A 20,463-nucleotide genomic window follows, 5' to 3' on the forward strand; every position below is an offset into this window, starting at 1 on the left:
CACTCACCGTCGGAGAAAACTATGGCCGGAATAGTCGAACTTCTGCCAAAAGAATACGGCTACATCATCCTCACCCTCGTCGCCTACTACTTCGTCAACCTCTACATGCAAATTCAAGTCGGCAAAGCCCGAAAGAAGTACGTAGTAATAACACTCTATTCCTTCATTTCCAATCCTCTTCTAACAGTTTCTTTTGTTTTCAGGTACAACGTTCTTTACCCAAAACTCTATGCTACCGAACAAGACACCAAGGATTACAATATCTTCAACTGTATTCAGGTTTTATTACTTTTCTTCTTCGCCAAGTTTGGTATATATATGTTTTACCAAGTTATTGTGTAATTAAGGTTTTTGAGTCATATTTTCTTGATAATAATAATATTGGGAGTTATTCAATTATCCTGTGTTGTGTGTTTTCGGTTTCTTGTTTTATGAATTTGTTGTTGAATTGTTTGAATGCAGAGAGGGCATCAGAATTCGTTGGAGAGTTTGCCTATATTCTTCGTTTTGACGGTGGTCGGAGGGCTTAAACACCCGCTTATATGTACCGGTTTGGGATTAGCTTACGCGGTTGCTCGGTTCTTCTACTTCACCGGTTACTCCTCCGGTGATCCTAAGGGCCGGCTTCCGATCGGGTATGTCAATTGTCCATTCAACTCGTAAACTCTTGTTTCAATCAATTTGGATTGCAATTCGGGTGTAAATAAGCTGAGCTCGAGCTCAGCTTGTTTCAAGCGTTTTCTTTTAAGCTTGGCTCGTGAGTTGAAGAGCCCAGGCTTGGGCTCTGCTCGTTTGTTATTTATTAATTTATATACACGTTTTTTTTATTGTTTTTCAAGCTAGAGCTCAACTCGAGCTTGTATGCACATTGTGCAGTGCCTGCAAATGCCGGCTCAAGGCTCGAGCTTGGCTGTGCAATGTGAAATTAACAATAGGATAAAAGAGTTAAAACTTAAAAATACACTAACACTAGGCGCTAATGCTTCACGAGCCTAAACGGCTTTCCCATACAAGGCTCGAGCTCGGGCTCAACAACTAAATGAGTTTTGTTTTCTGGCTCGGGCTTGGCTAATTTCAAGCTTTTTATCGATTCGATCTTGAGTAGCTGACACACATCCCATCTCTTTTTGCACCCCTAATCGTAAAGTTTGGTTTGATTGTTGTTGTTTGCAGGGGATTTAATGGTATTGCACTTTTGGGGTTGGTGATTGTTAATATATCGTTTGGGGTTAGTCTTGTTCGGTCGTAATTCAGAACCATAATTACTCCAAACATAGCTCTGTTGATTTCGTTTCATTTGTATTGTTCTTGAGAAGACTTTAATGTTGGAAACTGCAATTGTGCCATTAATAAGTTGTTCAGGAGACAGCCTAAAACGGTTGTCTTTAACTAGAGTTATTTGCTGAACAATGTAATCTTCCTTTAATAGTCAAGCGATTATTGGGTTTTATGAAATTTAGACTTGATGGCCTCTTCTAAATGCCATTGTTTGTTGTTGGAGATGATGTTTTATTATGCATTTAATGACGGAAAGTTATAGTTCAGGATAACACAGAGATCGTAACAATATTGAATCTAGCATTCTGATCAAGATATTGCTTCGGCGATTTAAGTGTAATTGGGATGATTGGTTGACAAAGTGAATCATAATATATATCAAACAAGTAAACAAGTGTGCACTGCCTCGGTGATTTAAGTGTAATTGGAATGATTGGTTGACAAAGTGAATCATAATATATATCAAACAAGTCAACAAGTGTGCACTGCATGTCTGTTCTTTTTTAATTCTGATTCTAAGACATCTTTAATAGGTCCTTAGAAGAAAAATCCTTGGAGGCCCTAGCGTAGGAGGATATTGCCGTTAGGAGAAGTGCCCTTACACAAGAATATGTGCCCTCATGAAAATTTGGGATGAAAATTTTTTTATATAAATATTGTGTGTAATGGGTAGGTGCTGAGTTAGAAATTAAAGAGTGTAAGGATATGTGTAGGGTTGGAAATGAAATTGAGTTTTTTAAGGATCTATAAGGATATTATGTGATAGATGACATGACAGTTAAGAACAACTAAAAGCGCACTCAGCACTAAAGATAGTCTAAGATTTAGGAACCTTACAGTTCTTAGAAGTAAAACCTTTTTAGTTATGAGGTTCTACCTATGAGCGGGGTCCGAGAGTAGCGTCCCTATGAGTAGGGTCCAAGGGGTGCCAACCCCTTAGCTAGGATCAAGGTTGAAAATTTTTTATTTTGATAAACAATTCCCATAGAAAATTCATAAGATTTTAAATTTAGAAAATCACATAAAACTCATTTTCATCCTAACTTGACCCTAAATAACTATTTGAAAATAGTTGTCGTCAATTTTAGGGTAAGCAAACAAAGAAACCAAATATACATATTCGTTCTATAAAAATCTCTCCTGGTTTTATCTAAATGAAAATTTGTTTGTACCATCGATTTGTTTCAATATGAAAGTGAATCATGATTATCTTAAGGAATCAAGTACTACGAGAACACATGTTGTTTGGCGTTTGTGCTGAATTAAGCCTAGCAAAATAGGTTCAGGTCAAAGCTCTCTCTTTAAAAAAAGAATTAATTTGATCACTTAGATTAAAAGAAATTCTGATGAAAATAAGATTGGGTTGAAATTGTCTTTTAAAAATACTATTAATGTTATTCACAAACTTTATGCTCTACGGTGGCCATTAGCGAAAGGTGGTGGCGGTGGCTATGGTGTAGGTGGCATCATGGTTACAACAATGACAGTTGTGCAACTAGTGTCATGGAGATGGTGGTAGTGGGAATTGTGTTGGTGGTGGTCGTGACAGGCTGACAGTCGTGACAATGGCTCGATAACAGTGGCCCTCAAGACGACGGTAGTAGCGAATGTGATAATGGTGGCGGTTGTTTTGGTTTTATTGTTTAGAATTTGAACTAAATATTGTGTGTGTGTGAATATGCAATCCTATTGCTAAAGTCCAATTGAATCACACTTTTAAGAGTAGAGTTGTTACTTAAATAAAGTATAAATAAAGTTATAAAGTCCAAAGCTTGTAGATTTGGCCCTAACCGGTTTTAACCAGTTTGGATTCTCTGTATGCTAGATTGGTGTCTAGTATTCGGTCTGGTCCAAATCGGTTTTGACCAGCGTGCGACCAAACTGGACCGGTTTAGAACCCGAGAAAGTGCATTTTATTAAATTGCTAATGTTGTATGTGATAAGAACCATTACTAGCAGTAAACCCAAGCAGGCAGGCACAAAACAAGCAAATACAATCATTGAACATTTGGGGTGCCATATACTTAGACTTGCAAGCAAAGGCTAATCAGAAAGTATTGGATTCTGATTTGCAATAACTTACGTTCATGTGACTGGTTAGGATGTATTTGATTCTTGGTTGTGAGAACTTGCTTCCACATATAGCTAATTAGTATTTCATCTTCGGTTGTGAGGACTTGATTTCCTTATGTTGATTAGTAATTTTTAATGTACTACAAAGGAGTTTGATTGAATTTGTACAACATGACTTGTTAGGTTGACCTATGCCATGAATCACCACTTGCTTCCGCATGGCCTTTAGGACTGTTAAAAGTAGCATGTGTAGGGTCAGATTAGCTGCGGCTCACGCTAAAAACTATATTGACCAGTAAACACTCTGTTAATTTGTGCTCATACTCGACTTATATACAACTCGAGCAAACTAGTTTTATAACAAAAATATCAATACATATTCGGTTATATCTTCGATTAAACAACCTTACATGAAGTGGGAAACTTGGGGGAAGAAACGACGAATTTATGATGACTTGAAATTTAATTTGAGTTTATCTTAGTCGGTCAACATAATTAACATTAACTAAATTTTTCTGAAAACAATTTTCAATAAGTTAGAAGTGACACGTTGCTTGAATAATGTTCTAACTTGTAACCAAATTGGTTGAAATGTATATTATTATCAAATCAAGTTTGTCTCAAGAAAACATGGTATCTTGTAAAACTTGCTCATTTATAAAAAGGTAAGAAAAAACAAAACAAAAAATTCAAAAAATGTGTGTGACTTAAATTTCAGTTTCCACCCTTGAAGAAACCCCAATAATACAACGGCTACTCCCACTCAAAATCAAAGTGGAAAATTCCTAAAATAGTCCTTTTTAGAAAGAAGATTCCTAAAATAGCCCTTTTTTTTAAAAAATAATTTAAGATTTGGATCGGGAAAACGCATTGGGAAAAGATAATAATAATGAGGGACCAGTCCAAATTCTGAAGGAAAGTAACGTAGCAGACGGGATATTGGAAAATAATAAAGTTAAAGTTCAAATTATTTTGTAATCTTGGAGCAAAAGTCCAAATTTTTCCAAAACTTTTTCTTTTAAAAAACCGTCTTGAGAGACTGTTTTTTTATATTTCCTACCTTTTCCGTCCATATTTTTAAATTCTAGGAAAAAGAGATTTTGAAATCTCGTCTTGAGAGACACATTTAGGATGAATTTGTTCTTAACAGACGAGATTCTTTCTTTTCTCCAACCTTCATGCTACACTCACACACACTTATACATACATATATATATAAATTCCGTATATATGTATATATGTGTATATATATATGTGTATGTATATGTATGTATGCATACATATATGTATATATGGAATTATACACACACATACATACATATATATACGGAATTATATATACATCATATATATATGTATATGTATGTATACATATATGTATATACACACACACATATATACATGTATGTATATACATACATATACATATATATATATATATACGGAATATACACACACGTATACATACATATATATACGGAATTTATATATACATATATATATGTTTACATATTATATATATATATATGTATGTATGTATGTATGTATGTATAAGTGTGTGTGTAGCATGAAGGCTGGAAGAAAGAAAGAATCTCGTCTGTTAAGAACAAATTCATCATAAATGCGTCTCTTAATACGAGATTTCAAAATCTCTTTTTTCTAGAATTTAAAAATATGGACGGGAAAGGTAGGAAACATAAAAAAACAGTCTTTCAAGACGGTTTTTTTAAAAGAAAAAGTTTTGGAAAATTTTGGACTTTTGCTCCAAGATTACAAAATAATTTGAACTTTAACTTCATTATTTTCCAATATCCCGTCTGCTGCTTTACTTTCCTTCAGAATTTGGACCGATCCCTCATTATTATTATTTTTTTCCAACACATCTTCCCGGTCCAAATTTTAAATTATTTTAAGAAAGAAAGGACTATTTTGATAATCTTCTCTCTAAAAAGACTATTTTAGGAATTTTCCTTAATCAAAATTTGAATTCTTTCTTTCTTTATCCTTCTTCCTTCATCCAACCTTTTATTTTACTTTATCCTTCCTCTCTCTCACCACAACACACAAATGGGTGCTTGTTGCAGCAAGACTGATGATACCCAAATCACTTCTAAACCCACACCGCCGGAGAAAAACAACAGCCCCACTGTTGCTTCACCTACACAACCACAAACCCTAAACAAAGATGGGCTTATGGTCAAAAATCCAAAAAGTCATGAAACTGATAGACACCCGGATCAATCGAACAAAACCCCTGATTCCGATTGTTCAAAATCAGCTATAACCGACTCAGTCGGATCTATTGGTGCGCCGGTCAGAACTTCTAGTTGTTCGAAAGAAGAGGTGGATGCGATTCTTATTCAGTGTGGTAGGCTTAGCCGGAGCTCCTCCGGCGTCAATCCAGCTGGTGGTGAGACGCTGACTCGTGGCCGGAGGTATTCGGGCTCCAAGAGGAGTTTTGATTTTGATGATGAGGTGGCAGTGGTGGTGGTGGTGGATGGTGAGACTCAACGGCAGCAACGGGAGCCGAGGGTTTCGTCTCCGTCTTCGCGGAGAAGAAGCCGCGAAAGATCCGGTAGCAAAGAAAGAGGAAGCGGGACCGGTGGAAGGCGGGCGAGTCGATCCCCGAATCGACGATCCGAATCACCAGTTCCTAATGCTACTGCCAATGTAGCTGCTACCAGCGGTAGCAGTCTACCTGGGAAGATGGTGTCGGTCCCTGCCACCGATAAGACTGGCACCGGAGAGGTTGCTGCTGGTGTAGTGAAGAAGACTCAAGTGAAGCAAACCGCTGGTGAGGCAGCGGTAGATGCGATCTCCCGAGCTGCCAATGTTAGGGCTTTGAATGAGAATCACCCGCAGCCATTGACATTGAGTCGAGGCAATTCGCCTTACCGGAGGAACCCGTTGGGTGAGATCGATACCAATGTTGTCGGGCCCGAGCAACCGGGCAGCAAAGTAAGCATACAGCTCAATTTTATCTTATGTTTAAAAGATTTTTTGGTTTTCTCATAATTTGTTGTTTGCAGAAACCAATCGGTGAGAAGACGATGATGACCAACAAAACCGAACAAATTGTATCAAGAACCCGATCTTCACGGTTATCTCGAGAGCTAAACATCAGCCCGGAGACTTTAATCAACCCGAGCCCGAAGCCAAACCCACCATCCTATGCTAGTTTATTACTTGAAGACATCCAAAACTTCCACAAAAAGCCATCCACTTGTATCAGCAAGGCGTGCACCGACACCAATGATCAGCAACTCAAGGCGGTTAGTGATGACATAATGGAGCCCAGTCTGCACAAGTATGTGACCGTTAGAAGAGGTAGTCGCGGTGGTGATGCAGATACTGAAGAACAGGAATCATCAGGGAGCAATAGCTTTGCGGGTAGTCAACAACTGAGTTGGATGTCGTCTTCTTGGGAGCCAAGTTCAGGTGACTCGGCTGATTGCTGGACTTCTAAATCACGGTCGAATATAGATTTTGAGAAGAGCAGTGAGTATCCGAGGAATGGAATAGGGCGTGGGAGACTAAGCAGTCAAGGCAGAAGCGCTTACTCGCTGCCTAAGAATGCCACTATTGGTTCAATATAATTGATTTGTCAGTTTGTTTTGCTTGTTGCACACTTGCAACTGCTTTAATGTATTTGACTCGTGTTTTTAATCTCATAAGAACTATGATTCTTGTTTCTCCGCCTTGTACTGTTTGCACATTTTAAGGAAAAAACATCGCTTTAACATTGACCTTTTTAATACTAGAACTAGGATATGGTATATTGACTTGTTTAAGGTCTATGAACACGATGGCATCGTTTACAAGATGACCTCGACAGGTAGCGTATACAACTCACCATCTGTTAGAACACCAACACAATACCATCTTTATAACAAGAATTACTCATACACGTCATCATTTACAAGTTCAAACAAGAAATGCCACCAAACGTCACAAATTTACAATCTTTTATCAGATAATAGAGAATGTCCGGATTCCACGAGATTGTAGGCTGCTTCCACACGTATTCATCATAGTTACAGTTAAGCGACATACCTGCCAACGGGGTTAAGTTATCATCTGGCTGGTATAATATGCAAGCATAATTTACTTATTTAATGTTCAATCATTCAAACGCCCAAGGGTAATCAGAAATCACCATGACCAACTTATTGTGTTATCCTTTCAAGTAAAAAGAATGTTTTTTGATACACCTAGAACATGGATTCTTTATGAACCAATGAATCTCGATACCAAATTTTCATGCTATTCGGGTTTAGTTTAAAACAAAACTGCATAAAGTAGATCGAATGAAAATAAGAAAATTTACTTATGAACAGCATGATGCAGCACGGGCCCCTTCAGCAGGTCTGTCCACAAGAACCATACCAGCTGGGTTTTGAGTAGGTTGAGCTCTAGGGAGTCTCTTGGCTGTTTCAAACAGCACAATAGTACCATATCAGAATATGATAAAATCAATACAAGGGTAGTTAATAAAAAGTGCAACTTTACATGACTTCCAAACATTAAAGTGTGCTTACCTATTTCATGAAATATGTCATTAACATTAGCAGCAGTTTTGGCAGATGTCTCCATGAAGAAAAGACCGTTTTCATCCGCATATGCACGAGCCTCCTGCATTTTAATTAAGCATGTGAATACCTGACTAGTTTTCAACCCAATCAACATGTTACATTGATATGGGTTAAGTCTACATACTCTTACAGTAACCATCAAGAACATAGATGTGATGTATTGGGTCCAAAACATGTACTTAAACAAGCAGAAGATAAATATAATAGTACTTTAAGCAATTAGACGCGTGGTTAGTAAACTTAATATTATAAATTTGCAAGCAATGTCCAATCTTGCAATTATTATTGGACAGATGGGTGTGGTACAGCTTTGCATGCTAGTTAAACCGACAGGTCGAGTAATCATGCGAGTTAATAAATTTAGATTATAGGAAGCAACTCTTTTAAAAACAAAAAGGCTAGTTTCCTATTCAAAGTTAAAAAATCTGAAATCTAACTAAACACCCTTTTAAGTTTTATAGATCTATATTATAATTTACAATTAGTTGTGTTTCTCTCATTGACCGACAATACAAGATGACAAAGGCATGAGTACTTCTAGAATTTAGCACCTCAATTAAGTTGGATCAATAAAATGAAAAGAAATTTGTGTTCATCAACTTTCAAATGGCTATGATTCATGTGACATGGGTAGAAGTAGAACAGTTAGTTTGGATAATATATTTAATGTATAATATAGAGCATGTTGTAGTGACATGAAAATAAAGAGGCATGTCCCTTGCTGTCAAGATTTGGATGTATTTGCAGATGTTAATATTACTTGAGGGAAAGCTACAATGTACAGAAAATACACAAAGAGAGTCTCATCTGTCATGTTTATTCATAGAAAAATGTAAAAACAAGTCTGCAAAATTATAGAATGAAGTATAACTAAATAACATTTTTAGTGACCAGTCTATTAATAATATATAAGTTTGCTTTAATGTTATCTCCTAGCATGAACAACAAAGAAAGTAAAATTCACACGAGCAAAAACAGAAAAAGAGATACGTACTTCTGCTGTCACATTCCTCTTCTCTTCCAGATCAGCTTTGTTTCCAGCAAGTGCCATAACCATGTTAGGATTACCTGTACACGACACACACAAACCTTGTTTTGATAATTAACAAACTAAAATCCCTTCTAGACTTTTCTAACAAAAACTAAAGATGCTCACCTTGTTTTTGAAGCTCTTGCACCCACTTCTTAGCCCGCGTAAACGACTCCTAAAATGGTCATACAAACAGCAAGTCAATTCAACTTCCAAACACATATAAAAAAATAACAAAACCTTAAAAAAGAAAACAATCCAACTTGACATACAATTAACCTCTTACTAACAGTTTCGAAGAAATCACTAGGCGCTAGTCAGACAGTAGGTTAGAGACTAACGAGTAAGCGGATTGCAATTTATATGTAAAATTTTCAAATATACGTATACATACCAAATTTTACATATAAAATATTAAACTTTGACCGAATTTGTTAACAACTAATCAGACGCCTAGGCGGGACATCTACAACCAGTTATAAACATAATTCTAATGAAGCTTAAACTATCACATAACAAGCGTACCGCGCTAGTAATATCGTAGACAATAATCGCAGCCGCAGCGCCTCGGTAATACATAGGGGCCAAACTATGATACCTCTCTTGACCCGCAGTATCCCAGATCTCAAACTTCACCGTGGCATCATTCACCGCTAGGGTTTGCGAAAAGAACGCCGCCCCAATCGTCGATTCCTTCATCACAGCAAACAACCGATCATCAAAGTCAAACCCTAGAAAGTCAAAATCAAAATACAATACAATAAAATAAAAAAACCGACCTGGAATTCGAGAAATTGGCCTTTGACGAAGCGTAGAACGAGACTTGATTTACCAGCTCCCATGTCTCCGAGCAAAACCTAGAAGTTGTTGGAGTAAAATGAAATAGAATTGAATAATAGAGTGATGGATTGAGATAGAAGATGAGTGATTACCAGTTTTGCATTGAGATTATTGTGGCCGATGGTTGCCATATTGATTGATTGATCAAAAGAAAAGAGGGGTTTTTGGTTTGCAGGAAGACCAGACAAGACAAGAGACGTGAGAAGTTGGGGAAAAAGAAAAAGAAAAAGAAATGTGGCGCAAACAATAACAAGAAAGATGCCTCCCTATAAAGTATAGTACTAATACGCGCATTCGGAAACATGGAAAAGTGTTTAGTGAATTTGGTTGATATTGGTTAAGTAAATTTGTAAATGTTTATAAAAATATTGGTACATGCATAATTTATGACTAATTTGATGGGTACTGATTATGGATGTATGTTACGGTATTGACACTAAATCTGAAAAATAAATTATTGGACGTTTAAAATAGTAGCCATATTCGTGTAGCTTATAATTAAAAAGACATATTTAACATGATGTTTATTTGGTCAGTATTAGTTAGGTTCATAACTGTACCGGAGTCCGGATATAAACATACAAAATAGTTTCATCAAATAAACATATTTAAAATAAAGAGAGAAAAAACATATCTAAATAAATAAATAAAATTTGTATTGTTGTTTCGAAATCACCTTTTAAATCTATGTATAATCTTGTTATTAAAAAAGTTAATCACAATCACATGATGGAATAGTTTTGATCTTAAAATTTTAGAAATTATATGCATGTTGTGACACTTTTTTTTTAATGGCCGTTTATATCCTATGAATTCAAAAGTAAAACTTTCTTTCTTCTTTTATTTTTTTCGAAGTACCACTTTTTTATTTTTAAAAAGTGCCACTTTGAAGTAGATGGTTCTAGATGAATTCATTATTATTTTCGATCTTCCGACTAGATGACTATATTGCAAAGAAAAACTGAGATCATATTCTAATACTTTTTTATTGTAAGATTTTATTCATTTATAATGAATACATAAAAGTATTGTATCAAAGTAAGGGTATCGGTCATGGTTAGGTTGGTAAAGGTTGGATTTGGAACGAGTTTAAATGATCTTAACCCAAATCCGATTACAATAGCATGTCTCATGTTTGCCCTAATACCCATTAGGTACCTGTTGAGTAGTTACTTGTCGGGTATTGGACAATAACCATGTGTTTCTGGTATATACTACCTGGTATATCATGTCCATGTATACTTCATAAAAATTGTGTATATTTTATATTGTACTAGCTTGAGACCCGTATACTACACTGACAATTAATTTAAATAAAATATTTAATAAATAAACAAAACTCACTTTAACAATATACTTATCATACATTGTAATACAAAGTCATTGCACAATACAATTTACAACAATTTAAAAATAATCAATTAGTTGATTAACTGACATTATTTGTTGTGTTTCTTTGTGACTACACGAGTTTTTTAAAAAACGTAACATATAACAAAATGTTAAATAAAATGTCAATAGAACAAAAATAATTAAAATTTAAATGTAAGGAAACTAAAAGTTATTGAGATTTTTTAATTTTTAATTTTGGGATATATTTCGTTAAAATTTAAATATTTAAGGAAACTAAAAATTATTGAGATTTTTAAAATTTTAATTTTGTGATATACTTGACTTTTAAAAACTAATTTGAGATATTTTCTTTAAAATATATTTATTAAATTTATATTATTTATTAAATGAATAATAATATTTAAAATTTGTGAGAGTTAATGTGGTGACGACACCTAAAAAAATGGTTGTTTTTTATTAAAAGTGTAGATAGATATACTATAAATTGGGGTGGTAGAAGCTAAAAAATATAATGGTTATATTATATGCCACATATCTTTAAAACAAAAAAGAACACTGAAAATTATGTATATCATCACATTCATACTCATCCAGTCATCCCATACCCGTTTACTTGACCCTATACATGTCCCGGATGTTTTGGGCTTCGAGTATTTCCATCGGGTTTGAGTATCATTTGTCATCCTTAGTCATGTCTGACGGACGGGTTTCGGGCTAATTATTGGGTTTAATGGTTCAATCCGAGCACAACTCTTTATTTTATACATGTAAAAAAGAATATCAACGCTAACTCACACGCACATAAAAATCATGTAACCCAATGCTCATTTAACCCAATTTATCTAAATGTGTTAAACGAGCTGGTGGGTGTACATAATATTCAAGTTGTAACTTGTTAATGAGTTGATGGTTGTAGAATATTGATTAAAGCAGTCATAAATGAGTTAGTTGGTGGCCTGCTTATTTAAACCGGTTGGTAAAAAGGCCTTTTTATGATAAGTTAAAAAGGTCTTATAGCTTTCTAATAAGGAGTTTTCAAAAAAGTGGTTGGATTAACATAAGACAATAAGTTGTTTTTTTAGATGTAAAATGACTAAAAAGGATATTTTTGTATAAGTGAATAAGTTGGGTGAAATGGAACTTAGAAGGGTGTAATGGGTATTATAATCATATAAGAAGATAAGTTAACAAACTCCAACTTATTGAAAACCCTTATTTTGGCTTTGTTGATAAGGAGATTTGGAAAAAGCCTTGTGTATTCCTAAACACTTTTTTAACACAAAAATGACTTATTCAACCATCATAAGTCACAAGGAGAGGAAAATAAGAAATCCCAAACACACCCTAAGTCAACTCAAAAACAACTTATCTATTAACGAAATCCGAAACATAGTTACTTGCATATTTTACCAGAAATTGATACCCGTATAATAGTAAAAAAGAAAACTCCTTATTGTATTTCTTAAAAACTTCTATCCAAAAAGTTGTGTAATAATAAATTGGTTGTGGCTCAATGGTAGAGCACTTACTTTACTAGTGAGAGGTAGGGGGATCAAACCTTACTATCACCAATTTATATGGGAGATATGAGAGATGACCTTAGCTTGCCAGGGTTCGAGTTCTGATCTCACCCGGTTTACCAGCTCCTAGCTGTCGTGCCGTTTGGCGGGTGTGGGGTTGGGTTTTATCCGGGGAATCCCTCAATAGGTGGACCGCTAGGGGCTTCGTCCGTCCGGACTCGTGGCCGACTCGGGCTACCTTTAGCCATTGGGGGGCGCGTACAGAGTACCCGACGTTACTTAGTTGGTCGTTCCAAAAAAAAAAAAAAAAAGTTGTGTAATATTTTTGGTGATGGAAGTTTTTTTATAATCTTACAAACTCAAGTTAATTTTCCATCTTTTTAACGGTTTAAAAGATGTCACATCTTTTAAGTTGTTCCTCTTTCATTTTCCTCGCACCTAATCAAGATTTTAATACACTCAAGATCAGATATATTTAACTGGTAAATAAATTCATTTGAATTTTGATTTTGGATCTATATCCAATAAACCTTAAAATTTACTTAAAAAAATGAGTGTGTAAAAAGGGCAAGAACGGTTCAATCTCTTATGCTTATGATCTCTTTTAACATTTTATTAAAAATGTTAATTGCAAATGTAGTATACTAGTATTGTTCCCTGGGCGTTGCGGCGGTGTATTTTGTGTTCGGTTTATTTAGTTTTACATTCAAATTTAGAATACAATAGTTGACAATAATATTTGCTACATATAGAAGTCAAATTGAACTCGGCCACTTTTACAACATTGGTTATCTTTGTTTCGGTGCGAAGTGGAAGATGACTTGAGACGATCATCATACCAAAACTGTGCATCTTCACAATCACCGTTTTGTGATGACTTATCCGATGAAGAATGTAAAACAAAAGGAGATGTAGGGATAGTTCTCTCTAATTGATATCTTTCTAGACGTTGAGCGCTGTTTATCTTTCATACTTTATAGGACAACAAAAAACACACAAACGTGTCTAAAACCAAACCAAAGGTGGTCACAAAAAACACTTAACTGCAATATTAACCCAAGAAATAGATTAAGAACCTTTAACAATAACTTCTATCCTAATGCATTAACCTTGTAAAAAAATTTTAGAATTTTTATGTACATCAGAATTTTAAACATAAGCATAAAACAATTCGATATAAAACCAACAATTGTACTCCTTCCATTAAAAATATATACATACTAACATATATTGTGTAGTACAATATGTTATATTTAAATCTTTAACAAAGTTACAAAGAATTGAATTCATTAATTTGTGTTAAAAATCCGCACCACATATTTATTCATATAATTCAGGTTGTGTTAACATGAACATTACTTATTTAGTAAAACCATACAATGAACTGGAATTAATTAAAAGGGTTTAAGAAAACTAATCTCAAAATACAAAACCATGCAATAGAATGAAACTATGCATGAATGTTTCTCATTAGAATTAGATTATTTTATTGGGGCTATAGATTTGAAATCCATCATCCGCATATATATTCATACGGTATACAAAATATAAACCCTAGCATAATCTTTTGTTGATTAATTAAAATACCAAAGTTTCAAATTAATATTGATTTTATGGTACCATTTGAGTCACGAATTGAGTGGAATATGTACACATACACAGGCTATGTCCTTTGCCGATTGACAAAGCAATACTATACCATTTTAGTCATGTTATGCACAAATTTATGGAGATTATGTAATGACTTGGACACAAATAATATAATTTGCAAAAAGAAAAAGTAAAAATGAAAATGACATCATATTCATACGATTAATCACATAACGTAATTAATCAACAAATTAAGAGTACGATGATTACATTAATCGCAAAAAAGAAAGAGGCGGGTTTGGTAGCAGTTCAATAACAACCCATTCTTTGTATTAAACGATTTCTACGGAGGGATGGAATTGGGGTTCGATTACGGGAACACGAAAGAAAGAGGGGAAAAGAAAAGAGATACGATTCACGGCTGTAATTGGTGTGAGGACTGGTACTGTTTATATAGTGAATCAACCGTCGCCTTCTCTCTTGATGAAACGATGCGATGCCATATGTCCTAACCGTCGTTTTGTAAATGTGAACGGCAGTTAAAGACGTAACGGAAACCACCACCAGCCACCGTAACCTGTCCGTTTCCTTGATTAGAAACTGCCACCGTTAAGTTGCGTCGGTTGGCGGAAAACATGGCGGTTACTTGGTATAAATTGAAAACGAAATGGTCAAAATAATAATATAGAATTAAAAATAAATAAAAAGCTTAAAAAACGGAGGGCGTGAAGTTAGCGTGAATTCTAAATGTAATATAGAGTAATATATTTTCTTGTAAACATCTTTGATATATTAATCATGTAAATATTATTTTGATAAGCTAATAAAAGCGTATAAATATTATTGTTGTATTATAGATACGAGCAATACACGACTTGAAACATGAAACAAAATCAATTAGGTGTATAAAGATGCGATTGAGAGAAAAGATTTTTAAAACCTTGACTAACACCACTTAACACCACTTATCTTACGGGAGTGACCATTTGGTCGGCTGAATCATTGAAAGAGAATTAAAAAAATGATGTTTAGTGATGTATTTAAAAAATATATATTATGTAATGTTCATTTTGTTATTAATTTATCTGTTTATTTTAATTTTATTTAGTAAGTAATAATTTTAAAATTAACAAATTATATCATAGATATGGATATATATGTTTCACAAGAACTAATCTAAAATTAAACCAAGTTAAAACATAACGCGCTAGTTAGGATAAATAAATTAAAAACTCCACTGTCTATGTAGGAGTGATTTAGCGTTTTAACTATCTTTTTAGTTAAACTACAACATACAACCTAGCCGTCTTTATTTGTTCCACCATTACGTGCAAGTTTGTTAAGGCTCTTAGGGCTCTCTAATTAAATAAAGTTTTGCATCCTTGGTAGCATTTGTTTCGCATCATTCAAACTGACATTTAATGCCGAAAACCCAAATATAGTATTCAAAGTTTCATTGTTCTCAACGTAAATGTTACTCCAATGACCACCCTAACCCATCCACCTGTTCATTACTTTAATATAATTGAAAACCCATCCACCAATCATATGCTTTATTTTTATTAATAACCAACAAAGTTCATCCGGTCATCCAGGTACATCCATCTGCAATGCGATTGCATACAACACTAGTAACTCGACTTGTCACCAATAAGGGAAACCCGTTGCCCGAATTCACTGTGGTAAAACCCCTAGCTCGCACATGGCATTTTGTCACAAACGAGACTCGAACCGATAACCCAGAGAAAGTCACCGAAGCACTGCTAGTTTTCTTTGTTTTTTTTTCTTTTTTTGCGTTTTCTAGTTTTTATGCTTGAAATTCAGCTTCAAATGCATGTGAAGAAGAAAAAACTGTAATTATATGTTATTAAAGTGGAATGAAATTTAGTAAAGCTTGAATTCAGTTTTGTTTAATGCTTATAGCTTTAGAGAAAGCAAAAGGCTATTCTACATCTGATTTCATCAACATCAGTTATTCATATTACAACATTTAACATAAAATTTACAGATATTCACCGTTACTATTTCCTAGGATTTTATAATATAGAGTATGTATATATGATATATCTATAAATCCATGGTCTTTGACGGAGTTCCATTTCTTGATGGAGGAACAAGTGACTTCGCATATGCAATCGGCAAAGAAACCAGCTTCTTGGGTTTACTTACATAAGCCCTTCTGGTGAAGTTATTATAATCATTCGCTTCAATCTCATCCAAGATTTGACGATACAATAACAGCGATGCCCACACCTAATAATAACCAAGATCATATTTAGTTATAATGTGTTTTGATGCATGTTTCCAAGAAACTCTGTGACTTTGAATAATCATGAGATGTTGTTTGACGTTGTAATAATCAAATAATGTTTAGAGAACCGATCATTGTGAAAATCAATTCCAAAACACAAATACAAACATCCCCCTAAAATCGCTTCCGCTGGATAGATGGCCTTTAGGGGTGCTAAACAAGTTGTATTTGTGGGTTGGTGGGTGCAACCCGACACAAACCCAAAAATCGTGTCAAACATGTGAACCCAGACGCAGTAGGCGTATTCGTGAGTTGACACAAACATGAACCCTGTAACCTGATTTTCTTTTTGCATAATAGTTCTTCAAAATTACCATTTTACGATCAAAATTTTAAAGTGTACATAAAACAATTACATTTTAATTATATAATCTTATGTCAGTTTTATTTTTAGCTTTCAAAGTTTAGCATAAACTACACATAATGGGTTAAACAATAATAATAATAAATGGGTTAAACATGTCAATCCGCGAAACCGTCAAGTTGACCCGAACACGACATGTTTAGCCAAACATGTTACTGAGTTCTACCCAAAACTGACCTGAACCCATTTATACTAAAACCCAAATGCAAATCTCATTTAGCCAGAGGGACTTTGAATGTTAAGCTCAAGTTTTTTGTGAGCGTATGATTGCCCGAATAACAAGATTAAGTTATTAGATACTTACCGGCCATCTACTAGCCGAGCTTAGCTGTGTGACACCTTGTTGTGCTTCATCAAAGAAGGATCTTGCCCTCTTGATCTGCTTTTTCATAAAGTTTCTCCATTTATCGGTTACTTGCCCGTTAAATATATCCTCATCTGATAATCCTGCTTGTGCTAGTTCATCTTGTGGTAGATACACTCTTCCTCTTCTTGCACTATACCAAAATCAACCACATCATAAGAACTATGCATGTATACTTACTCTAAAAATTAGTCTCTTTGACCAAAAATTCAAACTCATGCATTCAAAGATAGTTTTTGCTACAAATTTCAATGTTCTGGTTAAGATTTATTTGAAAACGTCGAAATTCGATACGAACTTCAATGTCCGGATCACGATTTTCTTGAAAATGTTGAAATTATAACCACATCATAAGAACTATGCTTACTATTTATGGTATATGCTATAAAAGTTGGCCTCTTTGAGCAAAAAGTCAAATTCTTGCAATCAAAGATGTGATCAAGATTTTCTTAAAGAATGTTGAAATTTGATACACAAACTTCAATGCCCAGATCAATATTTACTTGAAAATGTTCAAAATCATATTAAATTGTTTTGATCAATCTTTCAAAGTCAAAAACTTTTGTCATACAATGACACGGACACTTGCTATTTAGGTAATTGATATAAATATCAAGTGACCATCAAGATTTTGTTTGTTACGTTTCAAACTCATTGAATATAATCCGTTTGTCTCAAAACTCAAAACTAAAGCATTAAAAAAATATAGAAAAATTAGAAAAAAGGGTGTACTCTTCTCCGACATCGCGTAGGATGTTGGTGAGTTGATTAGCAATCCCCAAAGCCAAAGCAGCATTGTATACACTTTCAGTTGTTGCTTGAGATTCAGGAGCAATTCCCATTATAGGAACACTCATTAATCCGACTGTACCCGCCACATAATAGCAATACAGATAAAGCTCATCAAAAGTCTTGTATCTAGACTTTCTAAGGTCCATCCTCATTCCTTCAATCATATCCTTAAAAGGCTGCAAACCAATCAAGAAAACTATTAACAACATATGCAGCAAAATGATTCATTCGCAAATTAGGTTACTAGCCAAAACGGGTCAGATTGACCCTACTGACAAATTGTGCCTACTTTATAAAATTTGTGAACTCTGACCTGAATGTCAACTGGGAACTTGGAGACGGTGTCAGATAAAGCTGCATCGAGCATGTCAAACGGGCGACCGTTAAAGAGATCTTCAAGCCTTGATTCCCATCTATCTAAAGCTTTGGGTGTTATATGTGATGCATTTGGCCCATCAACAAGCTCATCAGTCCTCCTACACCACACTGTTTCAAGAAACAAACCAAAAATATAAAGTCAAACATGAAGCCGTTGACCACTTCCCGTTTTTAACAACGCATCCACTTGATTTATCATAAGATATTAAGTAAACAAACACCACTAAAAAACTATCCAGACACCACTGACTGTCATAAGGGCCATATGAGAAAGAGTAAGTAGTCATATGAGGTCGTGTGACAAGAAGAAAATGGTCATGCGGGCCCATATGATAGGGAAAAGTGGTTGGGCCAAATGGTATGGGTCGTATGAGAGGCAAACCATACGACCCATATAATGTTTTTGACTGGCAAAGACATGAGTGATGAGACCACCGACAAAGTCATACGACATGCATGACCATGTTTCGTCCGACAGGCTCTAGTGTGCAGAGTTGATTTGAGTCATTTGACATCGTACAGTCCGTATGATTTGATAGGCATGCTGGTCTACACTGTTAGGGATGGTGTTTCTATAGCAAACCCGTTATGTAAGGGTGCAAAGGTTTCAAGATCATTAAGTATCAAAGAGCCTACTTCCTTTGCTCCACAGAAAATATATACTTTGACCTATCTGGTCAAAGTCAAACAAGTTAACTTTCAGTTTTGATAGGTGATATACTTTGACCTATCTGGTGCAATTAACCCGAAAAAAGAAACTGAAACTCCATAAATACGCGTTCTTGTACACAAATACCTAGATTCATATAAATAGAATCCATATCAATTTTGCATTTGAAAAGTATTAGATTAGACTCAAAACCAAATATTCTATTTAAAATAATTAAGCCAGGTCAAACACAAAAGTCAAAGATGAATCACAGATTTTCTAGTGTGATATCTACCAATTAGTGGAAAACTGGTATCATGGCACACCTAGACTTTAAGTTGACCAAGAAAGTAGGTAATTATCTTAAAAATGACTTTAATTAAATTAAAAAATCTTCACATAATCACATCTAACAACCAAACATCAAGAGTTAAGATTTAAAGTAAGGAAAAGGCGTCTGTTGCACCAATCTTTTCTCTTGAATCTGCATATGGAGAAAAAAATGAGGCCCCTCAATCTCCGAGTTATCACCATGAACACAAGATATTTTTTTCAAGCTGATCTTTGTGTTCTTGAATTCTTAAATAATTACTAATCAAACAAACGTTTTATTATAATTCATCAACATAACAGATAAAGACCCTCACCGTAAATCGCCCATATCGCTTTTCGCCTCTCGGGTGTCATTAGCAGTGTTCCTATAAACAATACATAATTCAGTTAATCCAAAGTTCCAAACAATACTATCAAATAACTCCAAAAAATATTAATAATAAAAACAAAAACAAAACTAATCAACCAACCTAAATAAAATGTTTTAGCATACTCTGCACAAACTTCACCACACCTATCATAAGCTTCACTCAACAAACCAAGTGTCCCAGGAACCACAATATCTGGTTTCACCTCAACATCCTCCTTAACTTTCATCTGCTCTTTAACCAAAGCAGCCTGCTTCAAAACCACATCATAAACCAACTGCTCGGACGAAACCGCCAATTCGCCACTCGGGTTCGCCACCACCTTCGATATCAAACCCGGTTTTTTCCCATTATCCAATCCCCAAAACCCCATCAAATCTGCATTCATGTAGCTGGATTTGCATTTATGATTCTTAGTCTTGCCAGCCCTCAAAAGGGCTCTTGGTTTTGATAAAGCTGCAAACTTTGTACTCTCCAAGAATCCAAATCTGTTGCAGAGTTCAGAATTAGGGGAAACAACCCAAATCAGAGCAACAGACATGGTGGGTAGGTGGGTGGGTGGTTCTTGAATGGAACAATAACAATTTTGGTGCTGTGAATAAAGATTGTTGTAGGCTTGTAACTAGTT

General features: G+C 34.8%; 4 protein-coding genes across 4 annotated transcripts; 2 read left to right on the top strand and 2 right to left on the bottom strand.

Moving 5' to 3' along the window:
* LOC143617975 (uncharacterized) lies at positions 1-1,472 on the top strand. The gene is made up of 4 exons (XM_077090349.1): positions 1-137; positions 204-279; positions 463-635; positions 1,174-1,472. Exons 1-4 carry the CDS (start codon positions 22-24, stop codon positions 1,247-1,249), a joined length of 441 nt encoding a protein of 146 aa, XP_076946464.1. The 5' UTR covers positions 1-21; the 3' UTR covers positions 1,250-1,472.
* Positions 1,473-5,418: 3,946 nt separating this feature from the next.
* Positions 5,419-6,984, top strand: LOC143617978 (uncharacterized protein At1g65710-like). The gene is made up of 2 exons (XM_077090350.1): positions 5,419-6,309; positions 6,381-6,984. The coding sequence occupies exons 1-2, from the start codon at positions 5,419-5,421 to the stop codon at positions 6,945-6,947; spliced, it is 1,458 nt and encodes a 485-aa protein (XP_076946465.1). The 3' UTR covers positions 6,948-6,984.
* A 248-nt stretch (positions 6,985-7,232) lies between these two features.
* LOC143617979 (ras-related protein RHN1-like) lies at positions 7,233-9,987 on the bottom strand. The gene is made up of 8 exons (XM_077090351.1): positions 9,906-9,987; positions 9,753-9,830; positions 9,499-9,666; positions 9,100-9,148; positions 8,938-9,011; positions 7,890-7,983; positions 7,679-7,779; positions 7,233-7,404 (listed from the first exon to the last, which is right to left on the bottom strand). The coding sequence occupies exons 1-7, from the start codon at positions 9,942-9,944 to the stop codon at positions 7,679-7,681; spliced, it is 603 nt and encodes a 200-aa protein (XP_076946466.1). The 5' UTR covers positions 9,945-9,987; the 3' UTR covers positions 7,233-7,404.
* A 6,235-nt stretch (positions 9,988-16,222) lies between these two features.
* LOC143617970 (phytoene synthase 2, chloroplastic) lies at positions 16,223-20,377 on the bottom strand. Its single transcript, XM_077090346.1, has 6 exons — positions 19,938-20,377; positions 19,782-19,832; positions 18,421-18,593; positions 18,048-18,283; positions 17,256-17,448; positions 16,223-16,529 (listed from the first exon to the last, which is right to left on the bottom strand). Exons 1-6 carry the CDS (start codon positions 20,374-20,376, stop codon positions 16,344-16,346), a joined length of 1,278 nt encoding a protein of 425 aa, XP_076946461.1. The 5' UTR covers position 20,377; the 3' UTR covers positions 16,223-16,343.
* Between the last annotated feature and the right edge of the window lie 86 nt (positions 20,378-20,463).

Source organism: Bidens hawaiensis, unplaced genomic scaffold, assembly GCF_021521415.1.
Source record: "Bidens hawaiensis isolate Kalapana, Puna unplaced genomic scaffold, B.hawaiensis_p1.1 tig00061225_1, whole genome shotgun sequence".
NCBI classification, from domain to species: Eukaryota; Viridiplantae; Streptophyta; class Magnoliopsida; order Asterales; family Asteraceae; genus Bidens; species Bidens hawaiensis.